The 17,253-nt window shown below is 41.1% G+C and overlaps 1 protein-coding gene across 1 annotated transcript; it reads left to right on the top strand.

The window, feature by feature from the left end:
• Window positions 1-14,783, top strand: ARV1 (ARV1 fatty acid homeostasis modulator). The gene is made up of 5 exons (XM_074948816.1): window positions 1-178; window positions 6,554-6,673; window positions 9,941-10,094; window positions 11,966-12,190; window positions 12,819-14,783. The coding sequence occupies exons 1-5, from the start codon at window positions 80-82 to the stop codon at window positions 12,923-12,925; spliced, it is 705 nt and encodes a 234-aa protein (XP_074804917.1). The 5' UTR covers window positions 1-79; the 3' UTR covers window positions 12,926-14,783.
• The last annotated feature ends 2,470 nt before the right edge of the window (window positions 14,784-17,253 follow it).

Below are 17,253 nucleotides of genomic sequence, written 5' to 3'. Positions count from 1 at the left end.
CCCCATTGCCCTGACCCGGGAAGCGAGGCAATTGGAAGCGGACGGGGAGGGTTCCTCCTGCAACGGCCCCTCGCCAGCGATGGGGGAGCCCGGCGGCTACAAGTGCGTCGAGTGCAGCCGGGAGGCTCCTGAGCTCTACAGGGACTATCAGCGCGGGGTGCTGCGCCTCGCCATCTGCGTGAGTGGGCCGGGCCGGGGGGCGGTCCGTGGGGTGGGGAGGTCCGGAGTGAGGGTGGCTCAGAAGCGGGTGGGGGTCGCCCGGGCTCGGGCCCTGTCTCGGTTCGGGGGCTAGCGCCCGGCCCCCGAGCGCTCTCCGGGGCGGGTATTTCAGTGACCGGCCCCTTTGCTTTCTGCATTGTACGTACAAACACGCACCCTTTCGCCGCGTCCGCAGCACGGACGGCCTTCCAGCTCCCCCGGGGGCAGCCCCTGTGGGAGCGGCGCTGTGGCCGGGATCCCCCCGGCTGTCTAACCCGGCACCGGGGCTCTGTCCCGTTCCCTCCTCTACTGCCCCGTTACTCAATACAGGTTGCGCCAGGAGGTTGTGGAGTGTGGTTATTCTTGGTCCCGTATCTCTGTAATCTCTCATTCCCACAAACCCACCAAATCCCCTCAGTCTAAATTGTGTTTTGTTTTCTGTCTAGTTCCTCCTCCTCCTGCAATCCCCTCCAGCCCCCAATAGGCAGGCCCTATGTTTGGAGTGGATCTTTCCTCTTCCCCTCAGCTTGGTGGTCAGTCAGTTTTAGTAACAGGTGTTTTCGAAGAGCAGATTCTAATAGATTGGATCCTAGTTGCTGGCTAGCTGTGCCTAGTTCAGGGTATTCTCATGCCACCAGACCTCACAGTCTCATACTAAAGTCAGGACTATCTTGCGAAGTGGGCCCATCCCTCACGTCTGGGTTTCATGTGTTTCAAAACCCAGACCTGAAGGTTACTCAGTAGTGCCTTGAATGAGATTGGGAGGCAGCCTGCCTCAGTACCAGGGTTAGAATGGTGGTCACTTTTATGTGCATTTGAGAACTGTTATAATTACTTCTTCATATCCCAGTCTTTAATGTCTGCATTAGAGGCCATACATACCAAGCAGTACCTATTTGAGGAGTATTTCTTTTTTTACTATTATGAATATTTAACCTTTTTTCTTGGCAATTTGCCTCCAAAACTCCTTACTTTGTCCAGTGCATTTCATTGGCATTAAAAGGCTTACTCCTTTCCCAAATGTTCTTACTGACTTCATACTTAAAGTTGAAATAGCCTTTCTGTTTTAAGGACTGTTTTAGACATTTCCTTATTTATAGCTTTCAGTTTTTGGTAGTACTTACCTGTGTTATTGTTGCCAAAGGCTTGTTTATGGGTATTTCTAGTAGTGGGTGAAAAATAGGGTCACTTAGAGAATTGTATGAAAGACTTTGATTTTGATTTTTGGTTTTGAAATGGAAGTATCTGGAAGTGTGCCTCAATTACCCCTTGTTTTCCATCCATGTTTATGTTATGCCCCAGTACAGCCCCTGAACTTGTCTATTCCTTGCAAATCAGAAAAAATTGCTGGTGGCACATTTTGTAGAAAAATGTTTATGCTAAAAAATTACCCTTGTTGGAATTTCATTGTTATTATTGGGTATATAGCTCATATATTTTTGCATGATATTTGGGCTCTTGGCAACTTGAGGAGAAATAAAGCAAAGTAACTTGCCGCCTGCCAACCCCAAATTTGTAACTAAACTCCAAATAATGGGCACACAACACAAAATAGTTGAGCAGGGAATTTGGACAAAATGTACAATAACTTTAAGTGTTCTTCACTTCAGTTTTATGCTTGGCAATTTCTGATATTAATAGTAAACAGCATATACAGTAAACACCTGTTTTGTGAAGGTCTTCGATTAGTTCTGGGTTTTAAAAAGTAGTGGTTAACATAAGCTGAGATAGAACAGAGAGAGAGCCTCTTTCTTGACCTAGAAGAGGCTGAACACTAGGCAGAGATAAATTATTTATTATGATGGAGAAAGTTGACATTCCCATCCTCTTCTTCTCCCACTAGAGCAATCAATTAATGATCAAACAGCTGCAAGCATGCTCAAAATCTCTGCAGACTCATTAGAAATGTGCACAGTTCAGTAGATCTCTCAGGGCAAAGACAAGGCATTATAATTGAGATTTCTGCAGGTCTTAAAAATGCACATTGCAATGACAGATTGACATTTCCCTTCCCTCCCACCCTTGGTTTTAGTGTTTCCTAAAGATGGTCAGACTCTGGATTTGCCTGATCTTACATTGCAGAAGTTGAAACCTGCACCCAGAAGTATCCTTATTCATTGTCAATCAGTTTGATGGATTGGTGATTGCTGTTTCCAGATGCAAAAAGTTCAATCAAGTGCCCGGTGGCCTCTCTGTGCATCAGGACCCAGGATACAAGGTGTTAGATAATCTCTGCAAAGCAGGGCAAGGTCTCTGCGATATGCCTTTTTCACTGATCCCGAGGATCATGCGAAAGATGGCATGGAGAAAGCCGCAGTGATTCTGTTTATGCTAGAAGAGTCTATTTCTCTGTTGCCTGATTAACACAGAGTTGGACCAGCCAATGTGTCTACCTCACAGAGGAGGTCAGCTGTTGCCAAAACTTATCCTCCATCCCACACCAAATAGGTTCAAAATGGATACTTGGATGAGGTAAATATCACATTTACAGACCCTGGAAAGTAGTCAACAAACAGAACTTGTTCTACAGACCAAAGCAAAGTCAATGGTTTAATTACCACATTAACCAAATGCAACATAACTTTGAATTCCTCCAGCAAGAGTTTAATGTTGGTGTATGAGATTGTCCAAGCAAAAGGTCAAGTGTCTGTGTTGTAAGGTCTCAGCATGTTCAAAAAGAGGAAGTTTTATCAAACCCGGACATGCTTCATTAAGGCAACTACCCTATTTCTAGCCCCAAAAGGCTATACAGCACAACCTTGGAATTTCATTCTGGTCCTAAAAGAATTGACTTGAATCCCTATGGCAGGTGTCATTATATTTTCTATCTATTACAGCAGGTTTTATAATAATTATCTCTAATCAAAGGAGCTTTTGAAGTTGGGAGCCTTCTTGGATGAGACCCACTATTGTATTGTTGTTCAGACAGGTAGTCCTCACAACTGTCATAACATTTAGTCACAAAGTTAAATTCAAGAAATAGTCTTCCTTCCATCAAGCATCATAGTTCACACTGTAAGAGCACAGTTAAGGACAAAGAAGTCATGTCTCCACTAATGAGATCTACTGGCCATGTGGCCATCCATAGATAAATGCACCAAATTCTACTGAAAATGGCAATTGATAACCAATATGTAGAAGTCTTCTCCATGCCTCATTGCCCCCAGTGAAGATAGAGGATATATGATTTCCTTTATCTTGGGTGTCCATAGTTAAAGGGTGATCCTGCTTCCCATCCTGGAGACATACTGCAAAGAAAGTAAAGGGAAGTTGTTAAGGTTTGACAATGCCCAAATATTGAGAGAAAATTTCTGTTTTTGTAAACATACCTCTTTGGAAGGAAGGAAAGAGAAGGTAGGGAAACTCCTAGCCACATTTAAAAGGAGGGCTTCAGTGGGGTAAAAATCACAATCCTAGGTGGCAGCGCATAAGCAATTCAAGGCACTTTTATGTAATTCAACCAGTCTCTCCCTCACACTTTACAATAAAACAGCTGGATTAATTGAGCAATACACGCACAATTCATTTTTATGCAGTTAAAATTTAATTGAAAAGCCTTTTTTTTTTTTTTTTTTTTTAAGCAGCAAGGAGGAGAGAGAAAGCGGGAATGAGGGCTAAGTATTCATTTGGTGGAGCTGGGGCAAAGAAGCTGTCAGGAAGCCAAAAGCAACACTGAAAATAAAAGAAAAGGAGGACTTGTGGCACCTTAGAGACTAACAAATTTATCTGAGCAAAAGCTTTCGTGAGCTATAGCTCACTTCACTGAATGCATCCGATGAAGTGAGCTGTACCTCACGAAAGCTTATGCTCAAATAAATTTGTTAGTCTCTAAGGTGCCACAAGTCCTCCTTTTCTTTTTGCAGATACAGACTAACACGGCTGCTACTCTGAAAACTGAAAATAAAACAGGTTGTGTTATCATTCTTATTTACGTAATTCAGCAGATTTATGTGGTAGTAGAAGTGTTTCCCTACAATTAGTCTGAGGGAGTTCGTGCAAATCGGGCCTCTGGCAGGATAAAGGCAGAGGATTTAACTTCAATACAATCTAAGACTCAAATAGTCTAATTTAATAATAAGCAATTCCCTTTTTTTAATGCATCTTATCTGTGCAAGATGGCTGAGGAAGGGTGATTAATTTACATACTTCAGCAGTTATTGCAGACTATTTAATTTGTCAAAACGCCCAGCCATGGTTTTGTGATGTGACAAGTTTTTGTTCCTGCTAATCCTCTTTCTGTTGTGTTCTATGTATAGCATGTGTTGGTGGTGACAGACTAGAACTCCTCATCATGATGCTACATTGGCTGTTTCATATGTTTTGTGTGTGTATATCGTTTCCAGAAGCTGCAAAGTAGAAAACCCACAGTTGTCATCAAAATTGCTATTTATTGGTGCATGTTCACAGCAGCCTCCTCACAGGAATCCCTGTTGGGATTTCTGGGTCCCCAGTCTGGGTAGGGTGGGATGCGATGGTATTTCTAAACTGCGTGCAAATCATTCACTAACACCATGCTGCCTGTATCCTTGACCCAGGCATTTGCTTAGTTGACCACCTTCAGTGTAGAGTCTTTCTGCGTGTGCCCTTACTTTGGCTCTGTCATCCTTTTCTTCTTTGTTGGCTCCAAATAGAGAAGTCTCTCCTAGATTTCTACTTATGCATCCATGGTCTAAAGTTTTGTGCTTTTAATGCGAACCTGGGGGCACCTTGCCTGTCTCTCCATCAAGCACCTACACTATTCCCTTGTGCTCAGAGGTGAGTTCATTTTGCTTCTGACTGTCCAGAGTTTCTGTGAACACCACTCCAAATAGTTCTTTATAAGTTTCTTGTGCTACACCAGCCTGAAGCCTGTGTAAATTAATGCCTTTTCAAAATGTTCTTTCATGATTCGTCTTTAGAAGAAAAAAAAAAACAAAATGAGACATTGCATTTAATTAGAACTGTAATCTGTTCCATGGTAGATTTCACACTCTATTAAATGGTCGTTACATTCGTCAATTAATTGTATCCTTTCTTCCATCTCTCTGACTTTTTTTCATTTCAAGCCTATCAAACTGCTGGTTAATTGAGTCAGTTTTTGAATCCAATACCTCTAACTCTGTCCTACTACATAATCCCATATAACATTCTCTTCTCTGATCCAAAATGCGGTTCCCTTAGAACCTGGCCAAAATATACTGGCTGGGGAGGGGGCGGGGGGGCACCATACCTCTAACACGAAGTCTTGTGATTCGTTGCTCCTGATGGTGGCTTCACTACTGATGGGGACAGGTTTCTGGTGCATTTCATTAACTGTTTTTGGATTCTTAAACTCTCCAGCAATAACAGGATTAAAAAGGGAGGTTCCTGGCCAATGAGAGCTGTAGAGGCAGGGCAGGGGTGGAGGCAGCACACAGAGCTGCCTGCCATGCCTCCGCCTAGGGGCCAAAGGGACTGGTCGCCGCTTGTGGGGAACTGCCTGAGGTGAGCACCTCCTGGATTCGGCAACCCGCATTCCCTCTCATGCCCCTGCCGCGCACCCCCAGCTGCACCCAAAAGCCTCTCAGAGCCTGTGCTCCACACCCCAACCCTCAGCCCTGCATCCCTCCTCCCCCACACACCCACTCTGAACCCCTCGTGGCTGTTCCTCTGCCTAGGAGCAGCATGGACATGTGCCGCTTCCGGGAAGCCATATAGGGAGCCTGCCGGCCCCCTGCCAACCAGACTATAAACCAGACTTTCTATGAAGATTATAAATGCCAGTTTATAGAGCTTTCCAGCTGGGACAGGGCTGGATAACACAACGCTTACTATATTGTGAAAGGGCTGCACAGCAAAGAAAAGTGTTCTTTTCCCCAGCATTGTCTTAGTTCAGAGTAGAAAGCTATCTTTATTTACGTTACAGAAATTATTGCAATGTAAGGTTAGGTTTTTTTAAAAATATAAATCGGCCATGCTCAAATAACAAGCCTTAGCAGGCTGCTGGTGCATTCCTTAGATGTTTGAAAGCACTCAGTTGTCTCTGCCTGAGATGGCACACAATACCATGTGGTGCACCCAGGTGTAATTTATTGTTATGTATATAAATCAAAACTTTATTTTAGAACATATAAAAATAGCTGATATCTTTTATTTGGTTGGGATGGGAAACCAACTGAAAGCTTGAACGCCAGGATAAAAAAATGGAGGTAACTTTTTTGCCTGAATTAAAATCCATTGAAAATAGGGGCTTCATCACAGAAATCCTGACATAACTTTAAGAAATACTTGGATGCCACTATAGTGTTGCTGTGCTAAACAAGTAAGAACAGCAGATTTTTAAATAAACTCATGCTAGTTTGCTTGTTTTTACAACTTGTTACTTTGTTAATTTCAGAAATCCTGCCAGAAACCTGTGGACAAGTACATTGAGTATGATCCTGTTATCATCTTGATTAATGCCATCTTATGCAAAACACAGGCTTACAGGCATATTCTTTTCAATACACAGATAAATGTAAGTTGCTGGATTTTTTTCCCCTCTTTGGCTTTGTACAAGATGTATGAGACTAATGACAAGTAAATAAGAATCACAGTGAAAACAAGATTTAGTAGCTGCCCTAAGATGTTGTTAGTTTTTTTTCTCCTGCCCCTCCACAAGTCCAAGAAAGTTTAACTACTATTTTGTTCTCTGCCCAAATTAAGGGTCTAATGCTATAAACAAAGCAAGTGGAATACCAAACTTTGTAGCTGCTGCTAGGAGAGCTACAGTCCAGGTAGAGTTAGCAAACACAGCTATCATATTAAAGATATTGCTTACAAGAGTTTAAAAACTTATTTTTGTCAGAAGAGTGAGCACACGTGATTTGGAATACACACAAGGAGCAGAGCTGTTGAACAAGAAGGGGCCATATTTCAGTAGTCAGTTTTCTGAACAGAGCCATTGGAAGAGGTCCGCTTCTGCTGTAAATTGCTAATTACAATCTCTGCTGGAAATGTCTCTTTAAATTCAGCAGTAGCATAAGGTACAATACTAACATATTACTATACTAGAAAAGACTAGTATTACCCTCTTACAGGCTTCCTCTGCTGTAGTAAAATAAGTTACAAAAATTATTATGGCGAAAGATGATGGCTTGCATGTTAAGAATCACTGATGCATAAGTACCCAAGGTGAAATGCCCTAGAAAGAGCTAAAGCTGTCGTGCAATGACTGGACCCAGAGAGCTGTTGAGAGGGTTAAAGCACTTGTGTGGTTTAAAGCACTTTGTGTGGGTTAAAGCACTTTCGTGTGTCTGGCAGTTGAAATTCTGAAGATCCTATGTGCAGGTCTACACAGTACAATAATGCATACAGGAAGGGTGTGAATTGTAAAGTGCACCAAAGTGTTGCATACTAACTGGCCAGTGTAAACCCTGCTGGCGCGCCTAAAAGTTCCTGCTAAAACTTTTTTAATGCACACCAGGAGGGTTTACAGAGGCCAGTTAATGCACAACACTTCGTGTGCACTTTAGAATTCACACCCTTTTTAGTACACATTATCGCACCATGTAGACAAGCCCTTTGTGCTGCAGAGCAGCTGCACAAAAGGAAAGTTAGTCACTCAGGGTCATCTTTCTAGGCCATGTGATCTTGGTGAGCAATTGTGGATTAGTGGTTTCTCAGGTGAGAAGTGCAGGAGCTGAAGGGTGAAAAGGAGCATGGAGTTTAAGCAATAAGACTTATGAGAGTGGCAAAATACCTGCTTCTGGGAACAGAATAGAGATGTCTTACCTGAGGCTTCTGGAAGGGCTTATCTACATTCAGAAATTGTACCAATGTAACTGAAATTGGTTTAGTTAAACTGGTGTAACTCTTGTGTGGACTCTTATATGACTTAAACCTGGCTTGTAGCTGTTTTGCTTGCACCTGTAAAATTATACAACCGGTTTTTAACTGATATAAGAGAATCCACACACAAGTTGCACCAGTTTATCACACTTTTAGTTACGCTGGCACAGCTTTGTGTGCAGACCGTGCCTAAGAGGGATTTGTCTATGAATACCACGGCCCAAGGAAGCAGGACTTGTAAACAAACTGACCATGCTAAGAAAATATCTGACTCTTATCTCTCTGATTTCGGCTCTGAATGGGAAACAGACTTGCAAGACTCAAATTCTGATACTGCTCAGCAAAGAGTCCATGCAGCATGGGGAGATAGCAGGGCATCCGACTGAGCTCTTCTCCCCACGGGGCTGCTTTGCCTTTCCTGCCACTGGAGTCCCAGCGCTGCTGCCTGCTTTGCAGATCATCCACCAAGGCTTGGGGTGGGGTATGGAAGCAGAGGCAATGCATGGGACTCCAGCAGCAGGAAAGGTGAAGCAGCCCCATGTAGGGGGGAGGAGGAAGAGCTCAGCCAGCCGCCCTGCTACTTCCTGCTCCCTGTGCTGCAGGGACACAGAGAGCCATTGCTGAGGCGGGAGGGTGTGCTCTCCTTGTTTCTGGGCATCCTGAAAAATCGGGGGGGGGGGGTGACCCCCCCCCCCGAACCTTTCATCTGTTCGTCCCTCCTCCCTGCACTAACCACAACTATACGTCACCTCTGCGTGTGGGCTGAGCTGGGGGTGGGGCTGGAGCCATGCAGAGCTATGCTTTGTGCTCTCAGTGGTCCCCAGAGCCCACTGCCCCACCTGGCCTCGTGCTCTCCGCCCCAGAGCCCACTCCCCGGTCTCATGTCCTCCCCACCCCGTCCTTCGGTGCCAGTCCCTGGAGCCCTTTCTGGCTTCTTTCCCTCCCCAGTCCACCTCCAGTTACCTTCTTCTGCCACATCCCAGCCTCCCTCTATCTTCCCCAGGGCTACTATCTGAAGTCTCCTTGGTCCCTCCCACAACCCAGAGCCTCCTTCATGCCCCTCTGCTATCCCAGTCTCCAAAGGGGCTTCACACCACTAGCTGGATCATAGTCCAATAGCTTCACATCCTGGCTCCGAGCTCAAAAGTACACGTTCACACCCTGTTTTGCTGCCCAGATCCCAGCCCATACCCATTGCTCCATCTCTGCCACTTGGCTCAATTTGGGGCATGGAGAAACGTTGGGGGGGGGGGGAGAGGGGGCGGGCAAGCAGCATTGCCAGGTGGCTCAGACCAGCCCCATGCATCCTGTTTTCAGATTAGGGAAATACGGTCACCTAACTTTGCTGGCCGGCAATTGGCGGGGTAGGAAGGGAGCTGGCTGGAGGTCTGGACCTTGACTATACTTTGACCAAGAAATTTGGAACTTGACAAAAAATGGAATACCCCTGAACTAGGCTGATAGTCACCTCCCTAGTTGAGTTTTCTTATTGCTCGTGGTGGAAGCTCACTTTATTTATAAACCAGGCACATTAGATATGGATACACATTTATTTTGGACACATGCCCTGGTCTGTTTTTTTTTTTTTTTTTTAAGTCACATTTTTCAGGTGATACTTTAAGCTCTGTTTGAGACACCGAATTATGCTTGTATTGAGCCCCCTTTTTCCCCCTCCACATCCAAACACACTCACGTACCACAACTTTATGCTTTCTTCTGCCCAGAGCTGCTCATATGACTTGCCACGCCCAACCTCTCCAATCGGGCTAATATGTTAAAGCAGCTAATTGTTATTAAAACGTGTGCTAATCTAGTAGAACTGAACCAAAGTCATTTGTTTCTATTCCTGAGCAAAAGTAATAAAGCTACCTCAGCTGTGTGCCTAGAGATGCTAAGAGATGACCTTGAATTAAAAATATTTGATACTGATGCTGTCAACATTCTTTCATATCAGATTCATGGGAAGCTTTGCATATTTTGTTTGCTTTGTGAAGCTTATCTCAGGTGGCTGCAGCTACAGGATTCAAGCCAAAACACAGACCCTGATGACTTAATCAGATATGCTAAAGAATGGGATTTTTATAGAATGTTTGGAATTGCTTCTTTAGGTGAGAACTATGATTATTTCATATCACTTTCAAATGATCTTTTATATTAAATCTTAAAGATCAATACATTGAAGAATTTGCTAGCACAAAATGCATGCCATATTCCACCCTAGAGGTGGCTGAGTGATCTGTGATAGATTTATATATAGACAGTCTAAAACATTTCTGTGGTCCTTCAGGGAAAAATAGCACTACATAAGTTACTTCATTTATTCATATACTGTTTCCTGCATTCCTTTAATGCCACTGTACATGGCAATCACCTGATTACAGTGCAGTCTGGTGTGATCAGCATTAAATATCCATACCAGAAGATGACAGTATTTCAGAATATTAGGTCTGAATAGACATCCATTTACATGGTGTTGTTTATAAGGGGTAATGGACAGCTATGCCTTATTCCAAAGACTGAACTTCTAGGATATTAGCAGCATGCTGCATTTTATGTAAGATTTAATTGATTCAAATATCAGTTAATGAACATGTTCTGCCATGTGCTGTGTCTTATTTTAGGTTGCCCACCATTTTAATGCCAGTTGCCTTTCCACATGTTGAAGACAGATCAGTCCCAAATATATTACTTCTACTAATAGGGTGCATTAAACAGGTTATATTTAGTTCAAGTTTCTCATTTGTCCTATCCTAAAAATGTTAGGAAACTTCAGGAAATGTTGTATGGATTCTCCATTGCTAGTATATTTTACATGCCATTGAAAAAGGAAAGAAAACTAAAACCACTTCTTGTGACTGGCCAAATGTTATTTTTATTCTTTTGCTGGAAAGGCAACTAGCAACTGGAAACATAAATTCCTTACATATTGATTCCCTGCAAAGCTTATTCCTAGAGTTGGAGTGATATTGACAATGATGATTATGAAAATAAACAGTAACCAGGAAAAAAAATTTTGACTTCTGAACCTTAAACAAATTTTTAAAAACATTTGCCAAATTGAATAATGACAAACCTGGTAGGTAGGGAAGAGATGTTGTTTCCAAGCTTTTAAAAGTGTATTTGAAGGGAAAAAGAAGGGAAAAAATAAAAATTAACTTTTTTTTTAAGTATATTTAAATCCTTGTGGTACTGCTGTGTAATTCAGACACATCTAGTAGAACCATAAGGATTCTCTCAACTTTGAAGTTTAATACCTTCAATCTAGGGGTGTAGCTATGCTACCAAAAACTAAATTGTAATTCATCACCTGTGCACATCCTCAGCAAAAAGTGCTACTGTAGATGAGGATTGATGTTCATATTGCTGTATCTAACCTTGCTCTGAGCAGGTTTTTATTAAAGGGTGGTAAAAGTGCCTCTGAGCTCGGTCTTCGCTAGCACTTTCTCCAATGCTACCATTGCTGGAGCAGCACTGATGGTGAATTAACCCAAATGTACTAGTGTAGGGAAGGCCTAGTAATTCAGTAACACCTTGAGCCTTTGTGTTCTTCCCTGAGCCAAAAGATTCTTTGTTGCTAAGCTTTCAGGGAATATAAGTAATGACGACATTGGCTTACAGGGTAAAGACTAGCTGAAAAGACAGGCTGTATTTAGGAAGGAAAAATAGAAATAGAGGAAAGTTTGCACATTAATTTTCCTGTGATGTGTGCAGTCATATAGATAAAAGTGACTGAATCCTTTTGATGGAGATTGGGCTGGTTTGGGTTACTGGTAGAATGAGTCATGCTTGGTTAGGCTAATAAAGATGTATGGTGGGTGTGGAGGCAATGAGAGGATGTTTTGTTCATGACCGATTACAAAATTTTCTTTAAATAATCAGAAGCTCAATTGTATTTGGCACTTGTCATTTTCACAAAGATTAATCAAGAAAGGTTTTGATTTGGTGTGTCATGCTGTTTTTTCTCCCATTTTCCACTCAGAACAAACTGCATTTTTGGTTGGCGTCTTTACTGCCCTTTGGCTAGCAAAACCTGAGAGCCTGAAAACAAAGTCAGACTTCATCTTTCTTCTGAAAGCCCTGTTGTTGTCTAGCTATGGAAAACTTCTACTGATTCCTGCTGTTATTTGGGAACATGACTATACGCCTTTGTGCCTCAAACTCATAGAAGTATTTGTCCTGACATCAAACTCTCAAGCGATTAGAGGTACTTTTCTGCTTCTGTTTTATTAGTATAATATCTGTTAAATGTAAGAGATACTGTCACAAGTTACCACTACACATTGTTCTACTTATATTTTCAGTGATTTAAAAAACCAATCTGTTTAATTTCTGAAGTTTTGTTGAAATAGGGGTGGCTTGTTTGGTGTGGTGTGTGTTTTTTTTTTAGCCTAAAATTTTGACACTGGACCTTCATAAAAAGTGAATGACGCAGAAAATGTGTGTAGAAAACTTTAAACGTATCTCAGAATAATTATCTCTGTAGATGCAAATCAGTTACAAATTGAGGCATGCAGTGTGGATCACTCAGACATAGAAAGAAAGTCGAATTCATGATTTGTGTAACATTGTAACATATTTAGTTTGATTTTCATCATTTTTACTGAAGTTGAAAATTGTATGTTAGCTTTTAAGGAGGCATTTTCTTCCCAGCTGTACATAGAATCTTAAAAGAATCTTTTCTGTGTGACCTGTTTAAATATACATATTGATATAAAGCTTCACACAAACTTTCCATCAACTTCAGAGAGGTTTTGACCCAAACTGTTTAAACTTCTCCCACAGTAATACAATTATTGGACATACTGAGCATTTTGTTTTGTTTTCTTTTGCAGTTACCGTGAATTTAAGCCAAAAGCTCACTTTGCTGGCCATCTTGAGTGGATTCGTTTTGGAAAATGGTGTAGTCTACTTCTTCCAGAGAATGGGATGGAATGTTTGAAAAGGCAGCCCAGTGTCCATTTTCTAAATCTTGGATTATGTTAAAAATCTAAAGAAAAACCAACATGGTACATTCTCAAAGATTAATCCTCCTGCAGCAAGCCTCAGATCGGCCTCAAATAGTTTATATGAACAAAAACTTTCCATGATGATGATTGACTGGAAACAGTTATATGATTTAAAATGAGAAACTCCAGTAGTCTGGCTACAATGTGTTATACCAGAAAACTTCAGTCTGAACTTGCTTACGTTCCCACCAAAAATATGAGTGTGCTGCTACCCTCACAGCTTTCATAGATCCAGCTGTAACAGGAAAATGGATGCTAAAAATTTCAATACTACCACCAATCGCTACTTCGGATGTTTATTCAGAAGGAGCTGGATGAGAGGTTTTCCTTAGAAGGGAAAAGGAGTAACTGCAAAAATTGAAACGGGAAAACAAAAGCAGTACTTTCTAAAAGAGTCATGAACAGATAAAGAACTAAGTACAGCCAGAATCGACTGTTCTGTTATACAGTACAATTACAATGGACAGATTAAGCTTCACTCTTGGATGTTTGCGAAACAATAAAGGAGCTATTTTAATCTACAAAATTTAATATTTGTGACTGTTTTAAAGGACGTGTTGAAAACCCTAAATGTCTGTCTGTCTGTCTTGAAACAATCAGAAGCCTTTCTAAACAATTTTCATTTAAAATCAGTTTAGATTTAATTTAAAATTTCCACCTTCGCTATTTGATGGGGTTAAAAGGGGACATCAACAACAAACCAACCTGTGTGGTAAAATTGATTTGAAGTGGTCTAACACATAATATAGGTGAGATCCTAACTTGCTGTAAATAGGCCAGCTGAAATCTGGCCTATGCCTTTAAGAAAAAATACTTTACAATGCTTCAGAAACTACTCCTGGGAGGATTCTGTGCCTAAAAAATATGAAAATTTTATTTGTCAAAATAATACACCTATAGCAACAGCAGTTTCAATTGTTTTGGTAAGTTATTTAAACTACACTACAGAAAAAATTCACTAACTAGTCAGCATTTCCTAAACATATGAAAGTTAAGTTACAAACACTTGGTAACGAATACCCTGCATTCCAGCTATAATCCTGGATTTTCATTTAAATTACATTACAGAACACTAAGGAGCCAAAAAAAAGATAGAATGTCATTTTAAATTGCTCAGACTTTCACACATGAAAGTCCTACCGTTTTGCTAATCATTGTCCTAGACCTGGTTCTGATTGTCCTTACGTTTTATTGGCTGTTTGGTAAATGTTTTATTTGCCCTTTATGTCGTTTTTGTTTTGTAGGGGAAGTAAAATAAATCCTGAACTGTAATCTAACCCCATTGTGCCACTTTCACGCAGGAAAAAAGAGAAAAAGCACATAGATTTTCCTAGCTGATTCCCTTACTGTCATTTATAGGGCTTTACATCACTCTGGCAAGGTAGGGGCCTTAAAACTTTTTTACATGTTTTATGCTCCTGGGGGAATTGACTGAGGCAGGCTGCTACATTTCTGTCTCGGAATGAGATCACTTAACCATCAACAGCAACGTTAAAAAAAGTGGGTTTTGTTGTGTTTTATTACATAAGCTATTTAATTTAAAAACCAACAATTTTCAGTAACATAGTACTAATACTTAATTGTGTGTGTTTTTAATTTATAGACCTGTTACTAGGCATGCACGTGGCTACATTTCTACCTCTGGGCCAGAGCCTTCCTCGTACATAATAAAAAGGCATACCCCACTTCTTGCTCGGCAAGCCCCAGTAGCAAGCGAGAGGGACAGTCTCTCTCACTTGTTGGCCAGCCCCATCCCCTGACAGTGATCAACATCTCCCCCCCCAAGCATGCACACCCAGCCCCCCTCCCCGCACAGTGATTTGTATCTCTGAGGCTGCTCCAGAGACCAGGCATGCTCAAACAGATGTGCTACCTGGGCTGCTGGGGAAGAGGCATGTGTCCCCTCAGATTTTTTGCATTTTTCTGCATGGGGGGGCACAGAAATATGTGGACCATATGAATTCTGTTAGGAGTAAGAAACCTCAGAGACAATGTAGGCTAGTTTAAGGGGCTTCCTGTTTGAAATAGTTTCTCCAATCTCTTTACTCTTCCTAATGAAACCTCTTGTGATGAATAGCCTGAGTTACGTATTGGACTATCTTTTACATGTAAAGAAACTTGTGACAGTCTACCTGTCATTCTTCATACCTAGGAATAATCTAGTGCAAGATTGTTTTATGAAAGGACCTAGAAAGGTTAAAAACATTGGGCCGTAAAATGCACCCCCTTAAAGCTCTTGGAGTTTTGCTTAAAAATTGATGGCACAGTATAGCCCATGGGCAAAAAATAAATAAAATAGAGCAAGTACATCCAAGACCCAAGTATTTGGTCGGAGAAAATACATGGAAAGCAATAATGTTGTAAGGACATCTCTTCAACAGCAGGTTAGATAAATTTGCAATGTGAGATGGTAGAAGAACCCATCAATGTGAGCTTTAGCTATATCTACAGACATGTCATAGAACAAGGAGTTAAATTTCAGTACAACACAGGTGAGATTACACCTTATATATTAGGCACAATCCCAAGCACCTCTTTGGTAGGAAGACAGCTGTAAGCTTTGTGGAACTGAGAGAGGCACAATAAACTTAAAGGGGATGCGGGAGTCTGAAGGGATTACCTTATGAGGAATTATTATATGATTGTGTATATGGATATCATGTCTCTAAATATTAAAAGGACAAACATTAAAGAAACCGGTGGTATTTGAGTGGGCCAACATGGTATAAAGAGATGCCAAGAAACATTTTGTAACATTGAGGGCGAGGTCTCCTAAACTGGAGATCTCCCTAGAGAATATGATACTGATAGCTGCATCCCTTGAGAATGTATTGTCATGAAGATGTCCTGATTAGCAGACTAAACACAAGGAAGTCAGCTAGGCCTTCCTTTCCTTTCTCATTGACTAGTATTCTATCAACCCATTAGCCAAGCTAGAGACATATACACTAAAATTTGTTAGCATAGTCTTAATAGACTGTGGCTGGAACAGGGAATAAAATAACTAATCTTAATTGAAAAGTTATTTCCCAGCTTCTTTTCAAAAAAAGAAAGCAATTGTCTGTCAAGAAAGCCATGTGTTTTCTGAGTGCTGAATCTCTGCTCTCCCAACCAAGCAATACTAGTGCCTACAGTGCCACCTGGAGTCCAAAATGAAAGGGACTTAGTTTTGCTTTCAAAACTGTCCAATAGGAAAGTGTGTTCTGAAGTTGATATATGCTTTTTTCCTTTTAAATTTCATTACAGTTCTGTAGAAACTAAATATTTTGGCCTAACGCTTTAAATTTGTGTAAACTTTACAAATTCAATTTTTTTTAAATTAAATTTTTTTCTACTTTGTAGAAGTGTTAAAAATAAGTGGTGATAATGCTCATGGTAGCGTACGTAAAATAACTGGTTTTGTGATTACTTGAAAGATAAAGGCACATAACATTACACAGACACCAATGAAACCTGTTTAATGCTAGTTACTTTGCAGTGGACATCTATTTTATAAGATTACAAAATGGTGCAAACTCTGATTATCACAAGTAGTACCATTACGTTCAGTGAGCCTACACATGCTAGCTGTATGGGGCTGCTCCTTTACAAGGGAGATCAACAGGAGTTTTGTCATTGAGTTAAGTGGGAATAGGATCATTCCCAGATACAGTCATGAGGATTTTGCAAGAAGGTCACTAACGTGACTTGTGTTTTTCACTCATGCTTTTAAAGTGCTGAACTGACTTTTTCAGCATTTCTAGTGATACTGCATTTTTGGGGCTGGCTAGGAGGAGGAACCGAGAAGGATAGCATTTTAAAAAGAAGTTCAAAAACATGACCCGTTAAATTTCTAAAGCCCTAGCACACGTTTGGGTACTGTATAAAAAAGCAGCAAATTTGGGGAAAGGGTGCAATGACCAGGTATAGTCTCAATACAGGTTTCATTGTTATTTATGAAAGGATAATGTTTGTTTTGTTTTTCTGGGTACGATTTAGCTGAAATTCCTAAATCTAAATGACCCACAGAACCTTAATCTCACAGAGCTAGAACTCTGAAACCATTTTTAGCTGATAGGATTGTTGTGCATAAACTAGAGCAAGAGGGTCCTGGTTTAATTGAACAAACGAATCGGAAACAAGATACTCTGAATTCTCTTCCAGCTCCAAGGCTGATGTCTTCTGTGGCCTTGGCCAAGTCATTTACTGCTGTTCCTCCATGTGTAACATGAGGGTAACAATACGTGCCTTACAAGAGTAATGAGAGGATTAAATGGCTAAT

The sequence above is a fragment of the Natator depressus genome, chromosome 3, assembly GCF_965152275.1.
Source record: "Natator depressus isolate rNatDep1 chromosome 3, rNatDep2.hap1, whole genome shotgun sequence".
Taxonomy (NCBI): domain Eukaryota; kingdom Metazoa; phylum Chordata; order Testudines; family Cheloniidae; genus Natator; species Natator depressus.
This window is presented reverse-complemented; position numbering and strand designations above follow the sequence as displayed.